This window comes from Monodelphis domestica, chromosome 7 (assembly GCF_027887165.1).
Source record: "Monodelphis domestica isolate mMonDom1 chromosome 7, mMonDom1.pri, whole genome shotgun sequence".
Taxonomy (NCBI): domain Eukaryota; kingdom Metazoa; phylum Chordata; class Mammalia; order Didelphimorphia; family Didelphidae; genus Monodelphis; species Monodelphis domestica.
In genome coordinates, this window is record NC_077233.1 from 6,801,944 (window position 1) to 6,819,806 (window position 17,863).

Sequence of the window (17,863 nt, forward strand, 5' to 3'; positions counted from 1 at the left end):
GCTGTGGAAGTCCTTAGTTTGACCTATAGCAGAACAAACCCCAGACAAGTAGTTATCAACTTTCCTCTTAAAGATCTCTAGTGATGAACAACTGATTCCCCAAAGAGTCTACTTCAAAATCTGAACAGCATTCATTGTTAAGATTTCTCCTTATGCTGATTATCTCTGCCTTTGGTTCACTTTTTCTCATTTGCTATCTAGGGTCAAGAAAGCAGCTATCATGCTGCCCACTGGGAAATCTATTTTCCAGGTCATTCATGCCCATTTTATTCAATGGATCCTCACATGGTAGGACTGCTGAGCCTTTTACTATCATAGTGATCCTCCCCTGGACTTTGTTCAGTTCAACTAAGTTCTTCTCTGGCTCCATCTAGAGAACTTCCAGGGGAGAGAGACCAGGATGGGGGAGCAGACTTGTTATTTCAAAGAAAAATGATAAAGTTCAGAATAAATACCCCCATAAAAATGAGAATACTTATTCTTCAAATGTTTTCCTTGGCCAATGTTCTCTTTGTGAACACTTGCACGGTAAAGATTCAATGAAAGTAAGTAATGGGCATTAAAAAGGGACATTACACTGACCCTCCCACTTTTGTGGACTTAATTTTGTGGCCTTTGTGTCAGGCCAGGCCCTATTTCTACAAATTGTAGGGGCTGCCTTCCTGGTGACTAACACACTGAGTTGTAGCCTGGAATCTTTGCATGGCTGTACATGGATTTTCTGTTTCACTTCAATTCATTAGGTTTCTAACATACATGTGAGTGGCACTGTGCTCTAGGAGGTGGTCCTTTAAGCACAAATACCCACCCACCCACTAGCACACAAATGGACTCTCTTTTATTTCCTCAGACACCTACAAACAGAACAGCAGGGGACTTCAGACACACCGAGTAGAGACTTGGCCCCCCAAGTGGCTGCCTCTTGTTTGCTGATTTCCAGACCTGAGATGCTGAGCACGTGGCCCCACACAATAATCAGATGGCTTCCTTCCAGGATGGCAGGACTGGTGGCTCAGTGGCATCCTCTCCCCTTCCTCTCCACCTGTCTTGTACATCAAATTGGCACTGCCATTTTGGGAAAGGATATCAATCAACTTGCCTGTGGCTCCATTTCCCATTTCTGTAACTCCCAAAATAATCTTTCCTGGCCATCACTTCCCACGTATGCTTTCTACTTCTACTGGAATGGGATTGCCTTGCTTGTTGGTGTTTGTGTCCACAGGGCTTGGCACATAGTAAGTATTTAATAAATGTCCTTTCATTCATTCAAGGTTAGAACTTGACTTTCCAAGGGCAGACTGATGGAGCCAGGCTGGACTTCATAGTGGGGATTTCTGTTACAATGTAGCCCTGGGAGGGCACCCCCATCTTCTCTAGATCTGCTGTTTCAGGCAGCATGTCCAGGACACATTCATAAATTAATTGGGGGAATGCTTCATCATTGAAAGAGAGAAAGAGGAGAGAGAGTAAGAGAAAGACATTTAAACACACACACACAAAGAGAGAGAGAGAGAGAGAGAGAGAGAGAGAGAGAGAGAGAGAGAGAGAGAGAGAGAGAGAGAGAGAGAAAGAGAGAGAGAGAGAGAGAGAGAGAGACACAGATAGACAGACAGAAAGAGAGGGAGAGAGAGAGAGAAAGAGAGAGAGAGAGAGAGAGAGAGAGAGAGAGAGAGAGAGAGAGAGAGAGAGAGACAGATAGACAGACAGAAAGAGAGGGAGAGAGAGAGAGAGAGAGAGAGGTACAGCACTAAAAAGGCAAAAGACAAGAGACCGGACACATAGACAGGCAGGATACTTACTGCTGACTAACTGGCCAACACTCAAAGCTGAAGAGGAGGAGGATGAGGAGGAGGAAGAAGAAGCCTGTCGGACAGGACTTTGAGACATGGATGCTTGGCTGTGAGCCAGATGCAGAAGGCTGGCCTGGGAGGCAGCTTGACCCACTGGTGTCTGGGAGGGTTGGTGTAGCTACATGTTGAAAGGTTTAAAGAGAAAGAGAGAGAGGGAGACACACACACACACACAGATTTAGAGAAAAACATCATTTGAGCCCTTCAAGTGCTGACTGAATCCCTGTTAATCACAATGAAAGCTGTGAGGACGTAGCTGAGAAGGCTTTTTTTCTACCTTCCATATTTTGTAACATACCTGACAGTCATTTTATTAGTGATTGTGGAGGACGTTAAGGAATCCTCCATGTGGCTCAGCATCCTTCCAACCCACCATTTTGGGGTTTGAGTACTAATGTGTTACTGAAGGACTCCAGGTACCAATCTAGCGAGCATACCAGGACAGCCCTTGCCTTCAAGGAGCTTACATTTTCTCAGATGAAAATAACATGTACACAGATCAATCAATACAAATATCCACAAAAGTAAACACAAAGTAATTTCAGGTAGAGTGTGTGCAGGAAAGAACTAATTACGAGGGAAATTCCATTGGGCTGTCCAAATGATTTTCCTGAAGGCCCGGGCTGACCATGTCATTCTCCCATTTAAATAACTCCCCAGTAGTTCTCTATAAGCTTAATTCTGAATATTTGAAAGCACAATCCTATTGGTAGGAAGTCTAGAAATAAGCCAGTGTTTATGAACAAATTAGGTGGGATGACAAGCAAACACATTGACACCCAAATGAAAGAAGTTAATCTCTTATGCTCTTTGCCCAGGTAGCCAAGAGGAGAAATGAGAAAGTGAATCTCATGAAGTGATTTTTCTTCAGATTAAAGAAATTCATTTTATAACACACCAGAATGCCCTGTGCACTCTGGTACTTCTGAGGCTTGACTGGTCAGTCAGAACCCTCTGAGATAGCTTCAGGATACATACATCACATTTATCTGGACTATACCTCTGATTTCACTAATCTAAGAGAAGAAACTCACCATCAGTGTGGATGAGCAACTGCTTAATCGACTGTCTCAAAGATTTGTCTTGTGCAGTGGGAAGTTAAGTGACTTGCCTAAGGTCACACCACCAAAATATGTGAGAAGCAGATCATGAACCCAAGCCAGTTCTTTACTCTCAAACCTTGCTACCTCTATATGGCACATTTTAGCAGAAGAAAAATCCTGAGAAGGGAAGAGGGAGCAGAAAGAAAGAAGTGTTCTCTACCCTCCAAAGCAACACCTACTGGTTTTGTAACAGAAATGTCACAGAATCTCAGAACTGGAAAGGGCTGGAGATATAAACCTTCATTATACCCCACACTTCAAAATATCTTATCAGGGTCATCCAGCTTTCCTTTGAAGTGAGGACAAATCCTCAACCTCCAAAGTAATGTGACATACTTTTGGACAACTCTAATTGTAAAGAAACTTTCCCTTAGACATTAAATAGTAATTTGCCTCTGCCATACACACACCACAGCTCCATCCTCTGCTGCTCTGGAGAACAAGTTTGAGACTTCTTCATGATGGCATTCTTTCAGCTATCATAACTCTACCAAGCCTTCTTTTTTATAAGCTAACTATTCACAACACTATTCCCTTTTTCCTTTAATTCCCTGGTGGCATGATTTTAGGTCCTTCATTAGCCTGGTTACTCTGTCTGGGATGATGTGCAGCTTAGTAATGTTCTCCCAAGAATATGGTGCCTAGAACCTAATGTGACACACAGGATGTGCTTTCACTAAGGCAGGGTTCAGGGGCCACCATTGCCTTTCTTATTGCAGACACTGTACCCCTCTTAATACAGCATAATCTGGCATTAGCTTTTTTATCTGTCTTCTCATATGATTATTATTTTTTTAACCCTCACCTTCCATCTTAGAATCAATACTGTGTATTGGTTCTAAGGCAGAAGAGTAGTAAGGGCTAGGCAATTGGGATTAAGTGACTTGCCCAGGGTCACACAGCTAGGAAGTATCTGGGGCCACATTTCAACTCAGGACCTCTGGGCCTGACTGTCAATCCACTGATCTACCCAGCGGCCCCTTGTCTTCTCATATTATCGACTCATTTTGAGGTTGAATTCCATGAAAACTTTCCCCTTTAGATAAACTGCAATCAATAGTGGATTTCCTCTGTGGTATTTGTAAAGTTGATTTTTGAATCCAGGTATAAGGCATTAAATGTTGTTCAATTTTATCTTATTAGATGTGGGCCAGTGTTTTAGCTGGGGGAGATATTTTGGAATCCTCATGTCATACAACATGTGACTGCTCCCTCCCAGTTCTGTGCTATGTGTAAAATTGATAAGCACACCAGTTCTCTGGTTCTAAGGCACCTCTCCTGTTCCTCACAATCTTTCATAGGTAAATGACTGTTGCTCAGTAATCACACCCACTAGTTCCTTCAATATCTTAGGTTGAGCAATACCCAAGTCAGTAGGGGCTTGATGACTTGAATTCAATGAGGGCAATTAGAAGTTTGATTAACTTATTCTTTGTTTGTTTCGCTCCCATCTTATTCATCTTTATTTTGTCCAAGTATCATTGACCTTTGAATTCTTTCTCTTCATGTCCTCAGAATTTTTTTCTAAATGAACTTCCCATATAAACCTTCTGGCTCAACATTCCTCTTTGATTTTAGGTTTCATGATACTACCAAAACTTTTCTAAACCCTTTGAGATGTACTCTTGCCCAAATCTCAGTTGTATATCACATTATACCCAGTTTTCCTCCTTATTCTGGATCTCTTCCACTCAAGTTTCCCTTCATTTCTACACCAGGAACCATTAACTTTTGGTTGGTCAGCACCAAGCTCACAATAGCAGTTGATCCACCACTTTTGCAACCTTTTGAAAGATGAAATTGTCCTTAAAGCAAACCTGGGTGTTATCAGCTTTTCCATTGCTGGCAGCAAAAATTACAGTAGATCTAAGAACTGAAATCTCTTATCAGTATTACATCATGCTACTTTCCCCCACTTGTAATCTATTTCCCAACTTGTCCATGTTTTTAATTCTTATTTTCTCTTTCTCTTACCCTTGGGACTCATCTAAATGTTGTCCACAATGTTCAGCTTTTCTGATTCCTTTTTCCCAACAATTCCTATGCTTTCTAGTGTTTTCAATAGGAATGAGTGTTGTATTTTGTCAAAGGCTTTTTCTGCACCTATTGAGATAATCATGTGATTTTTGTTGGTTTGCTTGTTGATATGGTCAATTATGTAAATGGATTTCCTAATAGTAAACCATCTTTTCATTCCTGGTATAAATCTCACCTGATCATAATGAATGACTCTCATGATCACTTGCTGGAGTCTTTTTGCTAATATTCTATTTAAAATTGTTGCATCTATATTCGTTAAGGAGATTGGTCTATAGTTTTCTTTCTCTGTTTTTGACCTGCCTGGCTTTGGAATCAGTATCATATTTGTGTCATAAAAGGAATTTGGTAGAACTTCCTCTTTGCAAATTATGTCAAATAGTTTGTATAGTATTGGGATTAGTTGTTCTTTGAAAGTTTGATAGAATTCACTAATGAATCCATCTGGTCCTGGGGATTTTTTCTTAGGGAGTTCTTTGATGGCTTCTTCAATTTCTTTTTCTGATATGGGGTTATTTAAGTACTCTATTTGTTCTGTTAATCTAGGCAATTTATATTTTTGAAAATATTCATCCATATCACCTAGATTGCCATATTTATTGCCATATAATTGGGCAAAATAGTTTTTAATAATTGCTGTAATTTCCTCTTCATTGGAGGTGAGGTCTCCCTTTTCATCTTGGATACTGTTAATTTGGTTTTCTTTTTTTCTTTTATTAGATTGACCAGTACTTTGTCTATTTTATTTGTTTTTTCAAAGTATCAGCTTCTATTCTTATTTATTAATTCAATCGTTTTTTCATCTTAGATTTTATTAATTTCTCATTTAATTTTTAGGAACACCAATTTAGTTTTCATCTGGGGATTTTTAATTTGTTCCCTTTCAAGTTTTTTGATTTGCATGCCCAATTCTTTAATCTCAGTCCTCCTTAATTTGTTAATTTATGATTTTAAGGATATAAATTTCCCCCTGAGTACTGCTTTTGCTGCATCCCATAGATTTTGAAAGGATGTCTCATCATTATCATTTTCTTCAATGAAATTATTGATTGTTTCTATGATTTGTTCTTTAACTGGTTTTGGAGAATCATATTATTTAATTTCCAATTAATTTTTTATTTGCCTCTCCATATACCTTGCTAATTATTATTTTTATTGCATTATGATCTTAAACGATATTGGTCAATTCTTTTTGCTTGTATTAGGATTTCTAATTCACCTTCCTTGATAACCCATGCTTTAGGCATTGTTGTATAGATGTATAAGACTATGGGTTTTATTACTAGTTCCCTTCTTGGATTTTGCCATCTGTGATTTATTGGGAATAACTATTGCTGCTCTTTCTGTCTTGTGCCTACTTTCTATGGTGTCTAGATTGGTGAATATAAATAGGCTATTTCCTTCCTTTCTCTTTTTCAGTATTAAAGACCTTATGATCAGATTTGCAACTGTGGGCAAATATATTTTTACTAGGTCTCATTAGATGAACTCCATCCCTGGCTCCATGCCCATCATTCCTATATTTTCAGCTCTGATCTAGATATTCTTTACTATCCTCCTAAGGCTCAGAAGAGAGATTTTACTCTATCACCACTAACACCCTAACATGTTGGTTCAGGAAAAAAAATGAATTCAATGTGCTCTTATGTCTTACCATTCAAACTGTAATTCTAAAGTTCAGATAGAATCTGGAAAATGGCTATCACTATCCTTTCACTGTCAAGCTTTATATTATTATGTTAAAATATAATCATTGTTTGTCTCTTAGCTATTTGCTATTGTATGCAGACAACGAATTCTGAATGTTGTAGAGGCTAACATAGTTCCTGCCCTACTCTAGAGTATGGAATACCATGTGTGTGTTAAACATTTTTTAAAAGTAGATTATTTAGTAAAGCTCCATATTTATGTACAGTACTTAAAAATCTAAAAGAAGTAGAAACATCTCCCACTAATTCCATACTTCTATGACATGAAGAGGTGGTTTCTATGTCTTTATTTTAATGACTTATTAATATAGTACTTTACAAAGTGCCAGAGTTTACAAAGCAAAAATGGATGACCTTTTCTTCAGCTAAGAGCTGTGGAAGAGAAATGAAAAGAGAGAGAGGACTTGCATGACCTGGCTTGCAAGTCCTCTCTTTCTTCATTTCTCTTCCACAGAGCTTATTCTCCTGCTCTAATAAAATTATTTAGTTTTCGACACAATAGGCACTTCCTAATAAACACTGGGATAATTCCGTTTACAAAGTAGAGTCTCCTCAAGCAGCTAAGTAACATCTGTTGTCAGTAAGATATGATGATTTGTACTGTTGTAGTTTACTGATCATTAAAGGGAAATATAAATATCTATTTTAATGCTCATAAGACAGTATCAATATTGTCTGTTGCAATTGGACGTAGCCATCACTAATTATCCTTGAGAACTAAGAAGGGGGTGAAGATTTTCTAAAAATATGGAAAAGTACAGAGAACACTTCATATCTTTAAAAAATAATCTTTGCCCTTTGATCCGGCAATACCACTACTAGGTTTGTATCCCAAAGAGATAAAAAATAATCTGTAATTCTTGGGATTTTAAAGCAGAGCACACAACCTGTCCATGCCTGTATAATCTATGCTAATCATTTCTTTTCTCATGTTCTTCTCCAAGCTTCTTGGAAGGGGACCACCCAGTATGGTGCAAACCTTCCTTTGGATATCTTAACATTACCTGTGTTCTAAAGGAACATCCAGGCTCCCATCCTGTGGTCTTGCTATATGACTAAACCAACTCTTTTTCTCATCTCATCTCATCTTCCTCTCCTTCTCCCTTTCCTTCTCTATCTCTCCTTTTCCTCCTCCTCCCACCCCTCTCTCCCACTCTCTCTCTGTCCCTCCCTCCCTCCCTCTCTTGTCTGTCTGTCTCTTTTTTCAATCATAACCTTTTGTCTTGGAATCGATACTGAATGATAAGGCCTACCAATTGGGGTTAAATGACTTGTCCAGGGTCACATAGATATGAAATGTCTAAAGCCAGATTTGGACACCATAACCTCCTGTTTCCACTCCCAGCTCTCGAGCTCTGGAGTCATCTTGCTTCCCCTGTTTCATATCTCTTTGATGATATTTTTATGATGGTTCATGAACGCGATTCATTATTGCTTCTGTGTTCTAGCCTCTTAATGCATATGATACAGGTCTGAGAGAGAGAGAGGCTATTGTTATTCATCCTTCAGTTTCAGAGAGGACCAATGACACCATGGGGTGTTGACTTGCTCATGAATTGGATTTAGATGAGGCAGATTTGCACAAAGTCAGAAGCCTCAATCTCTTCCAGAGTCATTGAAATCCAGTGGCAATACAAAAGACAGGATGTCTAGTGATGGCCTGGGATGCAATGGATGATGGTGGCAAATTTAGTGTCTGACCAAGCTCTTAGCATTCCACAGCACCTGCCTCAACTGCCTTCATGGTCATTGGAACAAGTTGTTCTCATTAACCCTTTCCACCAAGGGAAAGTCTTCACATTCTTGGGGGAGATATCCCCTTAACTCACTGACAGGTTGAAGGAGAGGCATGGTGTCACTGCAGGATTTTCCTAAGCACAATACAGTCCTTTTACTTCTACCTATCCAGTTTCAGAATCAGTGAATTTCCTCTCTGTAGTGTCTATCCAAAATATCTGTACCCAAGGACTAGAGCGATGCATTAATCACCCAGGTGCATATTATAGTCTGGACAATAGACATCCCTTAACCATATGAATTTTGCTATGTGTCTAGTTAAGTTGAACTCTAGTGATTTTGGGCCCCTTTTAGAAGGTTTTGCAATATAAGACAATGTAATTCTCACAGCACCATCCACTAACAGGAACCTCTCTAGGACTTCACCATCTTTGGAACTCCCCCTTTCCTAACGGCACTAAGCAAATACCATGGCAGAATAAACATTTGGTGAATGTGCCTTCTGGCTTTATGTCTCATCATTGGATGGGAACAATCAGAGAATCATCAGGCAAAATCTCCTCATTGTGTAATTGTACCATACGAACAGGGGACATCTTGTTGAAAGGTGGCTTTTATAGTAACATTTTGCTTGACTGAATCATCTGCTTTTCTTTAATAGTGAACTAATCAGCACAGCGGGGGTCCATATATTCTGCACCTTTTAACAAGTATGACTGTAAACCTTTGGTCTATTAGAGAAACTTGGAAAAATCCTTACTAGTCTTCTCTCACATTCTTATCAAGTTTATCCTCAACATGTGTACAAATTATTCCCTCAAAGATCTTATGATGAGAAAGAAGGCACCCGGATCAGTAGTTATTCACATTCTCTTGATCTCTCATTGGGGATAGTATTTATGTTTATGAATATTTTCATTCAGTCAATATTTTCTCTTCTTTTTAGATACTTTGGGAATTGATCCTTCAATGCTATAAAAATGATGTGGCCTCTAGCATAGACCTTCTCTTTGTTTGGGTTGGTACAGCTATTCCTCCTCTCATTGTTTCCTTTGGAGTCATTTCTGCTTTACAATGTAGCAAACTGTCAATTGCTAGATAAAAATCCAAATATAGTTCTATTGGCATTTGGTGGAGAAAATTGTTAGAGAAATCTTTACAAATGTTATTCATTCATATGTTGTTTATTCATTTAGGCTTGATTGTTGTCTGCCTTCCAATTTTGCCCTCAAATACTCTTTGGATCATCTGGCTTAATTGAGTCTCTCACCAAGTCATCTATAAACTAATTTTCCCCTTTACTGTTTCTCATTATTTTATGAGTGATCCTCTCAATCGTCCTCAATCCTTCCCCTAAAAGTTTTTTTTTATATGGGTTTATATTCTAAATCAATGTTGTCCTTGGCTTTTATATCTCTTTGTTTGGCAAGGAGATCAACTGTTTGCTGAATGAAGGAGTTTCTAGGCTATTTTGACATCCTTGTTGTGGTGACTTCTTTACACTGGAGAAAATTTTGAAAGAGTAGGAAGTATAGGAAAAGGTGACTTTTCTACATTTGTTCCTTATTCATTTTGTATTTTTATCCACCAGTAGTTTCCCTGGGACATAGTAGGTGCTTAATAAATTCTTGGTGACTGACTCACTGAATTGTATTATTAAATCTGACTTTAGATGCTTTTTATTTTTTATTTTATTTTATTTGTTACAATACTCACTTTATTTCCCTCCCTCCCCTCTACCCACCCTTTTAGATGCTTTTTAAATCAATATTCAAAAATATTATTCCTTCTAATTGGGTATTGATTTTGATATTTATTTTAACAGACTTGTGATTTGACTGTACACAGACAGATGATTCAGAAATAACTCCTCATTGGAAACAAGTACTTAGGTGGCACAATGTATAGAGCTCTGGACCTAGAATCAGGAGTGCCTCAGAGTCTTGTCCCTGATACTTTCTAGCTATGTGACCCTAAGCAAATTGTATAATCTCTGTCTGCCTCATCTCTTTATCTGTAAAACTGGGATAGTAGCAACACCTACTTCCCAGAATTCTTATGAGGCTAAAATGAGATAATATCTACAAAACACTTTGCAAATCTTAAAGCCAGGATGGTGGCGGAAAATGGGTAAATGTTAAATAAGAAACTCTCTAAAAATTCATGATATACTTTTAAGTTTCAATTGCATCTTAACAATTTCTGCATTGCTTTCTTGAGTCTAGACCTATGTTGGTAAACCTATAGCATGTGTGTCAGAGGGGGCTGCTCCCCTCCCCATCTCCAGGCACTCCTGAGGACATTTCTCATATGACCCACCCCTTTGCCCAGCAGCCCAATGGGAGTGTTTTCTCCTTCCCCTGTCTGGGGTAAGGCAGGGGGGCTCAATGTGGTGTAAGGGTTGTAGTTTGGGCCCTTGGTCCCTAAAAGGTTCACCACCACTGGACTAGACAATCAAGAAAACAATAACTCAAGCTCTGATTTGTAGTGTTTGTCAATTTCTGCTGTGTAATTGCTCATGGTGAAAATTAAACAATTAGCCCTTGAGAGCCATGACAAGCTGATTCTAGCACATTCCTGCAAAAAATGCTATGTGACTATTAATGCTAATGACTATTATTGAAATAGTATTAATTTTATTTATGACATTATAAAGTAGTAAAGTCTAATGGCTCTTAATTCCACACATATATGTGTGTGGGGCTTCTGTACAGTTTGCAAGTATTTGAATAATTTCTTCATCCTGACATATTTTCCAACTTTTTTTGTTGCCCGATGCCTATTTTAGAATCAAGTTAGATAATATATCAAAGCACTTTGCAAACCTTAAAGCAATATGTATCAGATATTTGCTATTATTCTGTTCTTTTTTGGTGGTAATGATCACCAAATTATAATCAATGCTTTAAAATATTGCATCCAATATGTCATCCAGTATGAATTGCTGACATTGATTTTTTTTTAGGGGGGAGAGTGTCATAAATTCTTCATAGAATCTTTCACTGCTTCATTTTCTTCTGTTAACAGATGTTGGCACATAAGCTCAATTATCTTCAAGGTATTTCAAACCAGGAAAGATGACCAAGTGTCCCACCTCATGATGTTTCCTGTGCCTTTGGAGAGAGAGTGAAACCAACTCAGCTGCTCCTTTCTTTGTCTCCCTAAGGAGGGTCTATGAGCTATCCTTTCATGGAACTGCTGCTGCCTTTTGTTTTCCGCCTTCATTTATCATGAAGGTAGCAATGCTGAGATGTTTCAGTGCGCCCAGCTCTTTGTCCACTCATTGGCCACTTGTCAAGAATTTCACGTCCACTTCTGGAATTGAAGTCAATTCAATCTTGCCATTGCTCCTGGGAAGGATCCGCCAATCAACTCCAGTGTGGCTCCACTAACCATCCCTGCGGCTCCCCAAAACAAAACCCCTTCTCTGGCCACCAGTCCCCAGCAGTAGGCACACTGGCTGGCATCGAGTGTTTATCAAATGCTCACTGACTGACTCTTCTGGATGTCATTTCCTCTTCCTATTAGAATGGAAGTTCTCTGAGGGTGAGAAGAGTCTCATGTTTGTTTTTTTCACCTCTTGTGCCTAGCACAACTTCTGCCCTTTCCATAGATCCTGGAAAAAGATAGAGGTTCTATTTCTTTTTTTCAATGGCTGCATTATATAATGCTTTGCAGTTTACAAAGCAAAAAGGGCCCATAGTAATAATAATAGCTAACATTTATACAGCACTTTAATGTTTGCCAAGAGATTTACAAATGTTATCTCATTTTATCCTCATAACAAGCCTTGCAGTCAGTGTTATTATTATTCCCATTTTTCTTGTTTAGATGTTTCAGTCCTATCTGACTCCTTGTAACCCCATTTGGGGTTTTCTTGGCAAAGATGACGGAGTCATTTGCCATTTCCTTTTTCAGCTCATTTCACACATGAGAAAACTGAATCACAGAAGTGACTTGCTCAGGGTCACACAGCTAGTAAGTGTCTAAGGCCAGATTTGAATTTAGGAAGATGAGTCTTCCTGGCTCTAGGCCTGACACTGTACCCACTGCACCATCTAGCTGCCCAATTACATTTTATAGATGAGTAAACAGGCTGCCAGAGGTTAAGTGACTTGCCCAAAGTCACATAGCCAGTAAGTATCTGAGGCTGGTTTTGAACTGTGGTCTTCTTGACTCTGGTCAGGTTCTCTTCATTGCCCCAGTGAGTGCCTAGTGAGTGCTTTTCATTCATGCATTCATCTTTCACTCCATCTTTATAGGAAATCTTATAACGGTGATTCTCTGATTCTCTGCATAGCCTGCCCTGTTCTACCACTCTGCCCTCATGGCCAGAAGCAGACGATCTCAAGGAGTCACGACTCACTTAAAATTTGGCTTTATTTCACTATTTTCTATGTTAAACACAACTTGCGATTAAATAGCATGTCCGAGAGTGAGAGATTTCTTTTTCCAACAATATTATTGATTGAGATTGCAGTGCTGCCTTGGGCAATATCAGATAAAATTACAGAGGATTATTGGTCCTTTTCCTGGCTTAACGGCAGCAGCTCAAATTTCTACAGGGCTTGAAAGTTTGTCCAGCACTTTACATATATTTATCTCATTTGATCTCTAGTTGATGCTACATTATCGGTGTGGCAGCTCCCACCTTTCACCCTTCTTCTGCTTTCCCTCCAGATGTCCTCTGGGAACTGATCTCCCTTCTTTCAGTTTCATCTCTATCTGACTGCATGCATTCTACATTGCAGCCAGGCTGGGTGGCCAGTTCTTCCCTGGGCTTGGCATGGCCTCCTTCACCTTCCTGCACAGAAGCTCCCTACCCTGCTGGGAGCCCCCCCCCCCCCCATCTCCACCTTTCAGCATCCTCATCTTTTTTCTCTAAGACTCAGCTGGGTGCTGCCTCATCCATGAGTCCTGAGCCCCCTCCTCCCAGCAACGAGTGCTCTCTTTCTCTTAGTTTCTTTGCATCGGCTCTTCTGCGTTTTGGGGGTGATTGGACGAAAGGGAAAGGGCCAGTCATTGGACAGTTGAGTCCTTCCACCCTTTCATTGATGGCACTGAAAATAAAGGGCCCGCAATAGACCGCCATGTTCCGCCAGTGTAACAAATGCTGTCAGATGCTGCGATGCCTGGTGATCCCTTTAAAAATGGGAACGTTTGCATCGATGGCATCGAGAAGGCTCCACCTCTGGAACCTTTTGCATTCTTAAGCCTGCCAAGTCTAGAACAAGTCACCGGGACGAGAGGTGCAGACCACTCAGATGCAGAGCAGCGCTGTGGAGCCCGGCTGATCTCTCCCTTCCTCGTCAAGGGTGGCGGCCAACAGCAGGTCTAGTTTAGGAGAGTTCAGGGAAGAGCTAGCCGTGGGGTCGACATGCATGTGTGCTCCCCAGACAGACAGAGACACAGAATGAGTCACTTGGGGAGGCAGCAGCCTCGGAGCGAACAAGGGTGCAGATGGTGGATTGGAGGCAGAAGTGGCCTCTCTAACGGGGGTGGGGGGTGGGGGGGTGGGGTGAGGTGGGGGGCTGAGCCAGCCGCAGAGGAGCACAGAGGGGAGCCTGAAGGACACCGGGGACATCAAGGCTCTGCTGGCCTGAGGAGGAAGTTGCTTTGGCTTCCCGTGTTCCCTTTGGGGGTGCCTCATCATCATGGCACTCTTGGTTCCGGCTCCTTTTCCTCATGGACTGGGGTGGGGAAATGCTTTGTGCCAATTCTTTGTCCTGTGAATGCCTTTGTTGGCTGACTGTTACGTAGAAGCCCTCCAGGAGGGGCTCCTAAGCTACTGTTTTAGGGGTGCAGCTGTCCAGGGTCCCAGCACCCCGGAGAAGCGTTTGCGTCTGGGACCCCCAACACTGACTACAAGCACAGCTCAGGGGAGTCTCGGGGACGCACTACCCAGTGTCTGTGTGGCTTCCCTCCAGTAGAAAGGGAGCAGCTCCTGCAGATCACGGCCATTTTCGCCTCCGGCGGCGCCCAGCACACCTTGTTACGACAGTGACTTGTACTCGCTTGGCCAGTCTGCTCTGAGATGCCCCGAATCTCCTCCAGGTAAGCCAACAAGGGTTTAAGAAGAACTGCTGCGGCTGTAAAGCAGCCACATCTGCACCAAACCTCTGCTAAGGAGCCTCTGAGCACCGTGAGCCCCTGGACGGCAGGCGCATCGTCTGGCCCAGACGGGGGATATTTGCTTCATGAATTCAGCAACGACTAACGCCTCAGCACTTATTAAGCTCTCACACAGACGGCCTGGGCTCAGTGCTTCCGGGATACAAAGAGAAAGTCAAACAAATTCCCGTCCAAGGAGCTCCATTCAGACAGGCTGAATTATGTATATGTGGGATACATAAACAAGGAAGGGAAGTTCAATCAATCAACGAGCTGATCAACCAGATATTTACTAAGCATCTACTCCTACATCCATAGGCTGTGCTAGGTTTGGGATACAGCCAGCCAGACTGAATAATTACACATATAGATGTACTTTAAGATTCCATAAGGGTCAGCTGAGTGGCTCAGTGGATACAGAGTCAGACCCAGAGACAGGAGGTCCTGGGTTCAAATCTAACCTCAGATACTTCTTACCTGTGTGACCCTGGGCAAGTCACTTAACCCCCATTGCCTAGCCTTTACCACTCTTCTGTCTTAGAATCAAAACATAGTATGGATTCTAAGATAGAAGATAAGGATTAAAAATAATGATTCCCCAAGTATTTTCTTTACAGTAACTCAGTGGCATAGGTGGTGATCTGAGCATTATCCCCGTTTTATAGATGAGAAAAATAGAGGTTCTGTGACCTGACCAGCATCACAAAGCTCTTAAGTGTCAGAGATGGAACTCATATACAAGCCTTCTGATTCCTAGCACAAGACTCTTTCTGCCACCCCAAGCTACCTTTCCATGGAAAGCAGTGGAAATAAATGAGCTCCTTTATTTCCTGGTGTTAACTTTTTAAAGTCTAGCTCAGATCTATTTGAAACGCCTTGAAACAGGTAGTAAAGTTAACAAGTCGAGGAAATCGGCAGGAGATGAGCAAGTCTGAAGCCAAGATATAAAGGCTGTGACTCAGAGGAGATCATGGGCCATAAAGTCTTCAGAGGCAGGAGGAGGCACAGAGCTCCAAACCACTGGTAGGCTGGGGGATATCAGTCTTCAAACTTTTTCTTTAAATATAACTCTTTACATGAAGAAATATGGGACAGACAGCCATGAAAGAAATAAGGATTTCTACTGTATGGCAGAAACGTTGGACAATTTATTTCTCTCTAAGATTTATGGCAAATGTTTGATTTCAAAGCAGGCTGCTTCCAACAATAAAATATTTCATAAAATATGAGAACAAAAACTTCTTTGGTTCACAGAGAGAGGAAACCACACATTTGGAGAATTAGGGGCAGGCTTGTGTGTGTGTATATATACATACATATATATGTATATACACATAGTGTATATACATATATATGTCATTCAGTTCCTCCTCCTTTTACTTTACTGTGGCTTGGAATAGTGACCTAAGGTCCTTCAATAGTTAGAGTAACTAGTAAAGGACCCAGGCTCTCTGATGCCCACCAAGAGCATTTGATGTGCCCCATACCTATGGAGAGATCAGATTTCAGAAAGTTATGAGGACAATTTGGAGGAATCTCATCACCTAAAATTTTACAGAAGTCAATCACAAGTGATGGAAGATGCTTAAGCACAAGATTCTGAATTCTGAAGAAAAATAAATAGTTCAAGTCAGGAAGACAAAGGGTATATATTGCATGGGGAAAGCACTGGATTTTGAGTTACAAAATGGAAGTTAGAATCTTGGATCTATTATCAACTTCTCTGGTCCTCAGTTTCCTCCCCTGTAAAATGAGGGGGTTGGACTTAAGGGCCTCTAAGGGTCCTTTCTGTTCTAGAGCAATGAACCTATTACTTATCCAAAGAGAAAACACTGATCAAAGTAGATTTTAAAAAGTCAGCAAGAGCATGGCTGAGAACAAAAGCTTTGAATGATCTAAGAATGTTGATGCTAAGGTCAACAAAATATTTATTTAAAATAAAAAATTTTAGAAATATTGGGAACAAATATAAGGAGTAAGAAGTGGATACACACTCTGTTTAAAGTAAGAAGGATGATGATAACGGGGGACAGAAAAGGCAGAAACTCTCCACTCTCACCTTGCTTTCATCTTCCTTGATCTTTGGACTGGAACATACATAACAAAATGCCTACTAATGCTTTAAAACTCAGTACTAGAAATATATGATGAGGGGATCTAGATGTCCTTAATGAGTTCATGTCATCATCCCTTACAAATTACAAAAGTGATTACTAAAATTTCATAGGAATACTTAGTCACTTTTATTGGTCTTTGAAAGACTATGGAGAACAGAGAACTGGAGGACTGGAGAAATGCCAATGCCCTCATTGCTTTTTAAATTGGAGGAGACTAGAACCTTGAATCATTGAACTTGTTATGAGAGATTATGTGTGGACACCTAGAAAAGGAGCAGAGCCTCATCAAGAACAGGTCATGCTTGTCCAATCTCATTTTCTTTTCAACCAGGTAACTAGACTAGTAGTTCAGGAGAATGCCATAGAGACAGGTAACTTAAATTTCAGCATAGTATGTGACAAAGTCTTTCAGCCCATCATTGTGGATAAGATGGAGAGATAAGTGTGAGCTAGTAGAGGTTGGTAGATTTGGAACTGATCTAATGTCTGGATTGAAAAAATCATCCTTAATAGCTCAAGGTTAACTTGGAGAGATGAATCTAATGAAGTTGTCTTTGGCCCTTTGCTATTGGTCATTGCCATAAATTATTTAGATAGACGTAAAGGTGGTACACTTATCCAATTTACAGTTGACACAAAGGTGGGAAGAATAGCTAACCCAGTGGATATTTGAATGTGGATTTCAGAGTATCTTGATGGACTAGACTGATAGATTAACTACAATAAGGGGAAATTTAAGAGAAATTAATGTAAAGGTTCAAAATCACCACCATAAATATAAGATAGAGGAGTCATAACTAGACAACAGTTGATCTGAGAAAGATTGTGAGATTTTAGTGGACTACACTATGAATTAAGAAATGATTAATAAGCCAGCCAAAAATGAATGTGCTTAGATGTCATTAAAGTAGTCATGGTCCAGAATAAAGGATAATCTACTTGTCTTCTCCTCTGGTAAGAATATCTCTGTGGCTTTGTCTTTAGTTCTTGGCCTCACATTTCAGGAAGGGCACTGACAAATTGGAAAGAATCTGGGTTGGGGAGTGTTACAGATGGTGAGTGGATTGCAGACTATGCTATGGGAAGATTGTTGGAAAGAACCACTTAGTCTGCAGAACAGAAGACTCATAAGGTCTGTCCTCAGTATTTGAAGGGCTGCGATGGAAGAGGGAATGGATTTGTTCTGTTTGGCCTCAGAA

General features: G+C 40.4%; 1 protein-coding gene across 2 annotated transcripts in view; it reads right to left on the reverse strand.

Moving 5' to 3' along the window:
• Window positions 1-17,863, reverse strand: part of POU6F2 (POU class 6 homeobox 2) — a 504,391-nt gene that overhangs the window by 20,125 nt on the left and 466,403 nt on the right. For both annotated transcript variants that reach the window (XM_056804137.1, XM_056804138.1), the window contains one exon: window positions 1,800-1,968. In XM_056804137.1, coding sequence (XP_056660115.1) covers window positions 1,800-1,968 — 169 coding nt within the window. The remainder of the gene's footprint in view (window positions 1-1,799; window positions 1,969-17,863) is intronic.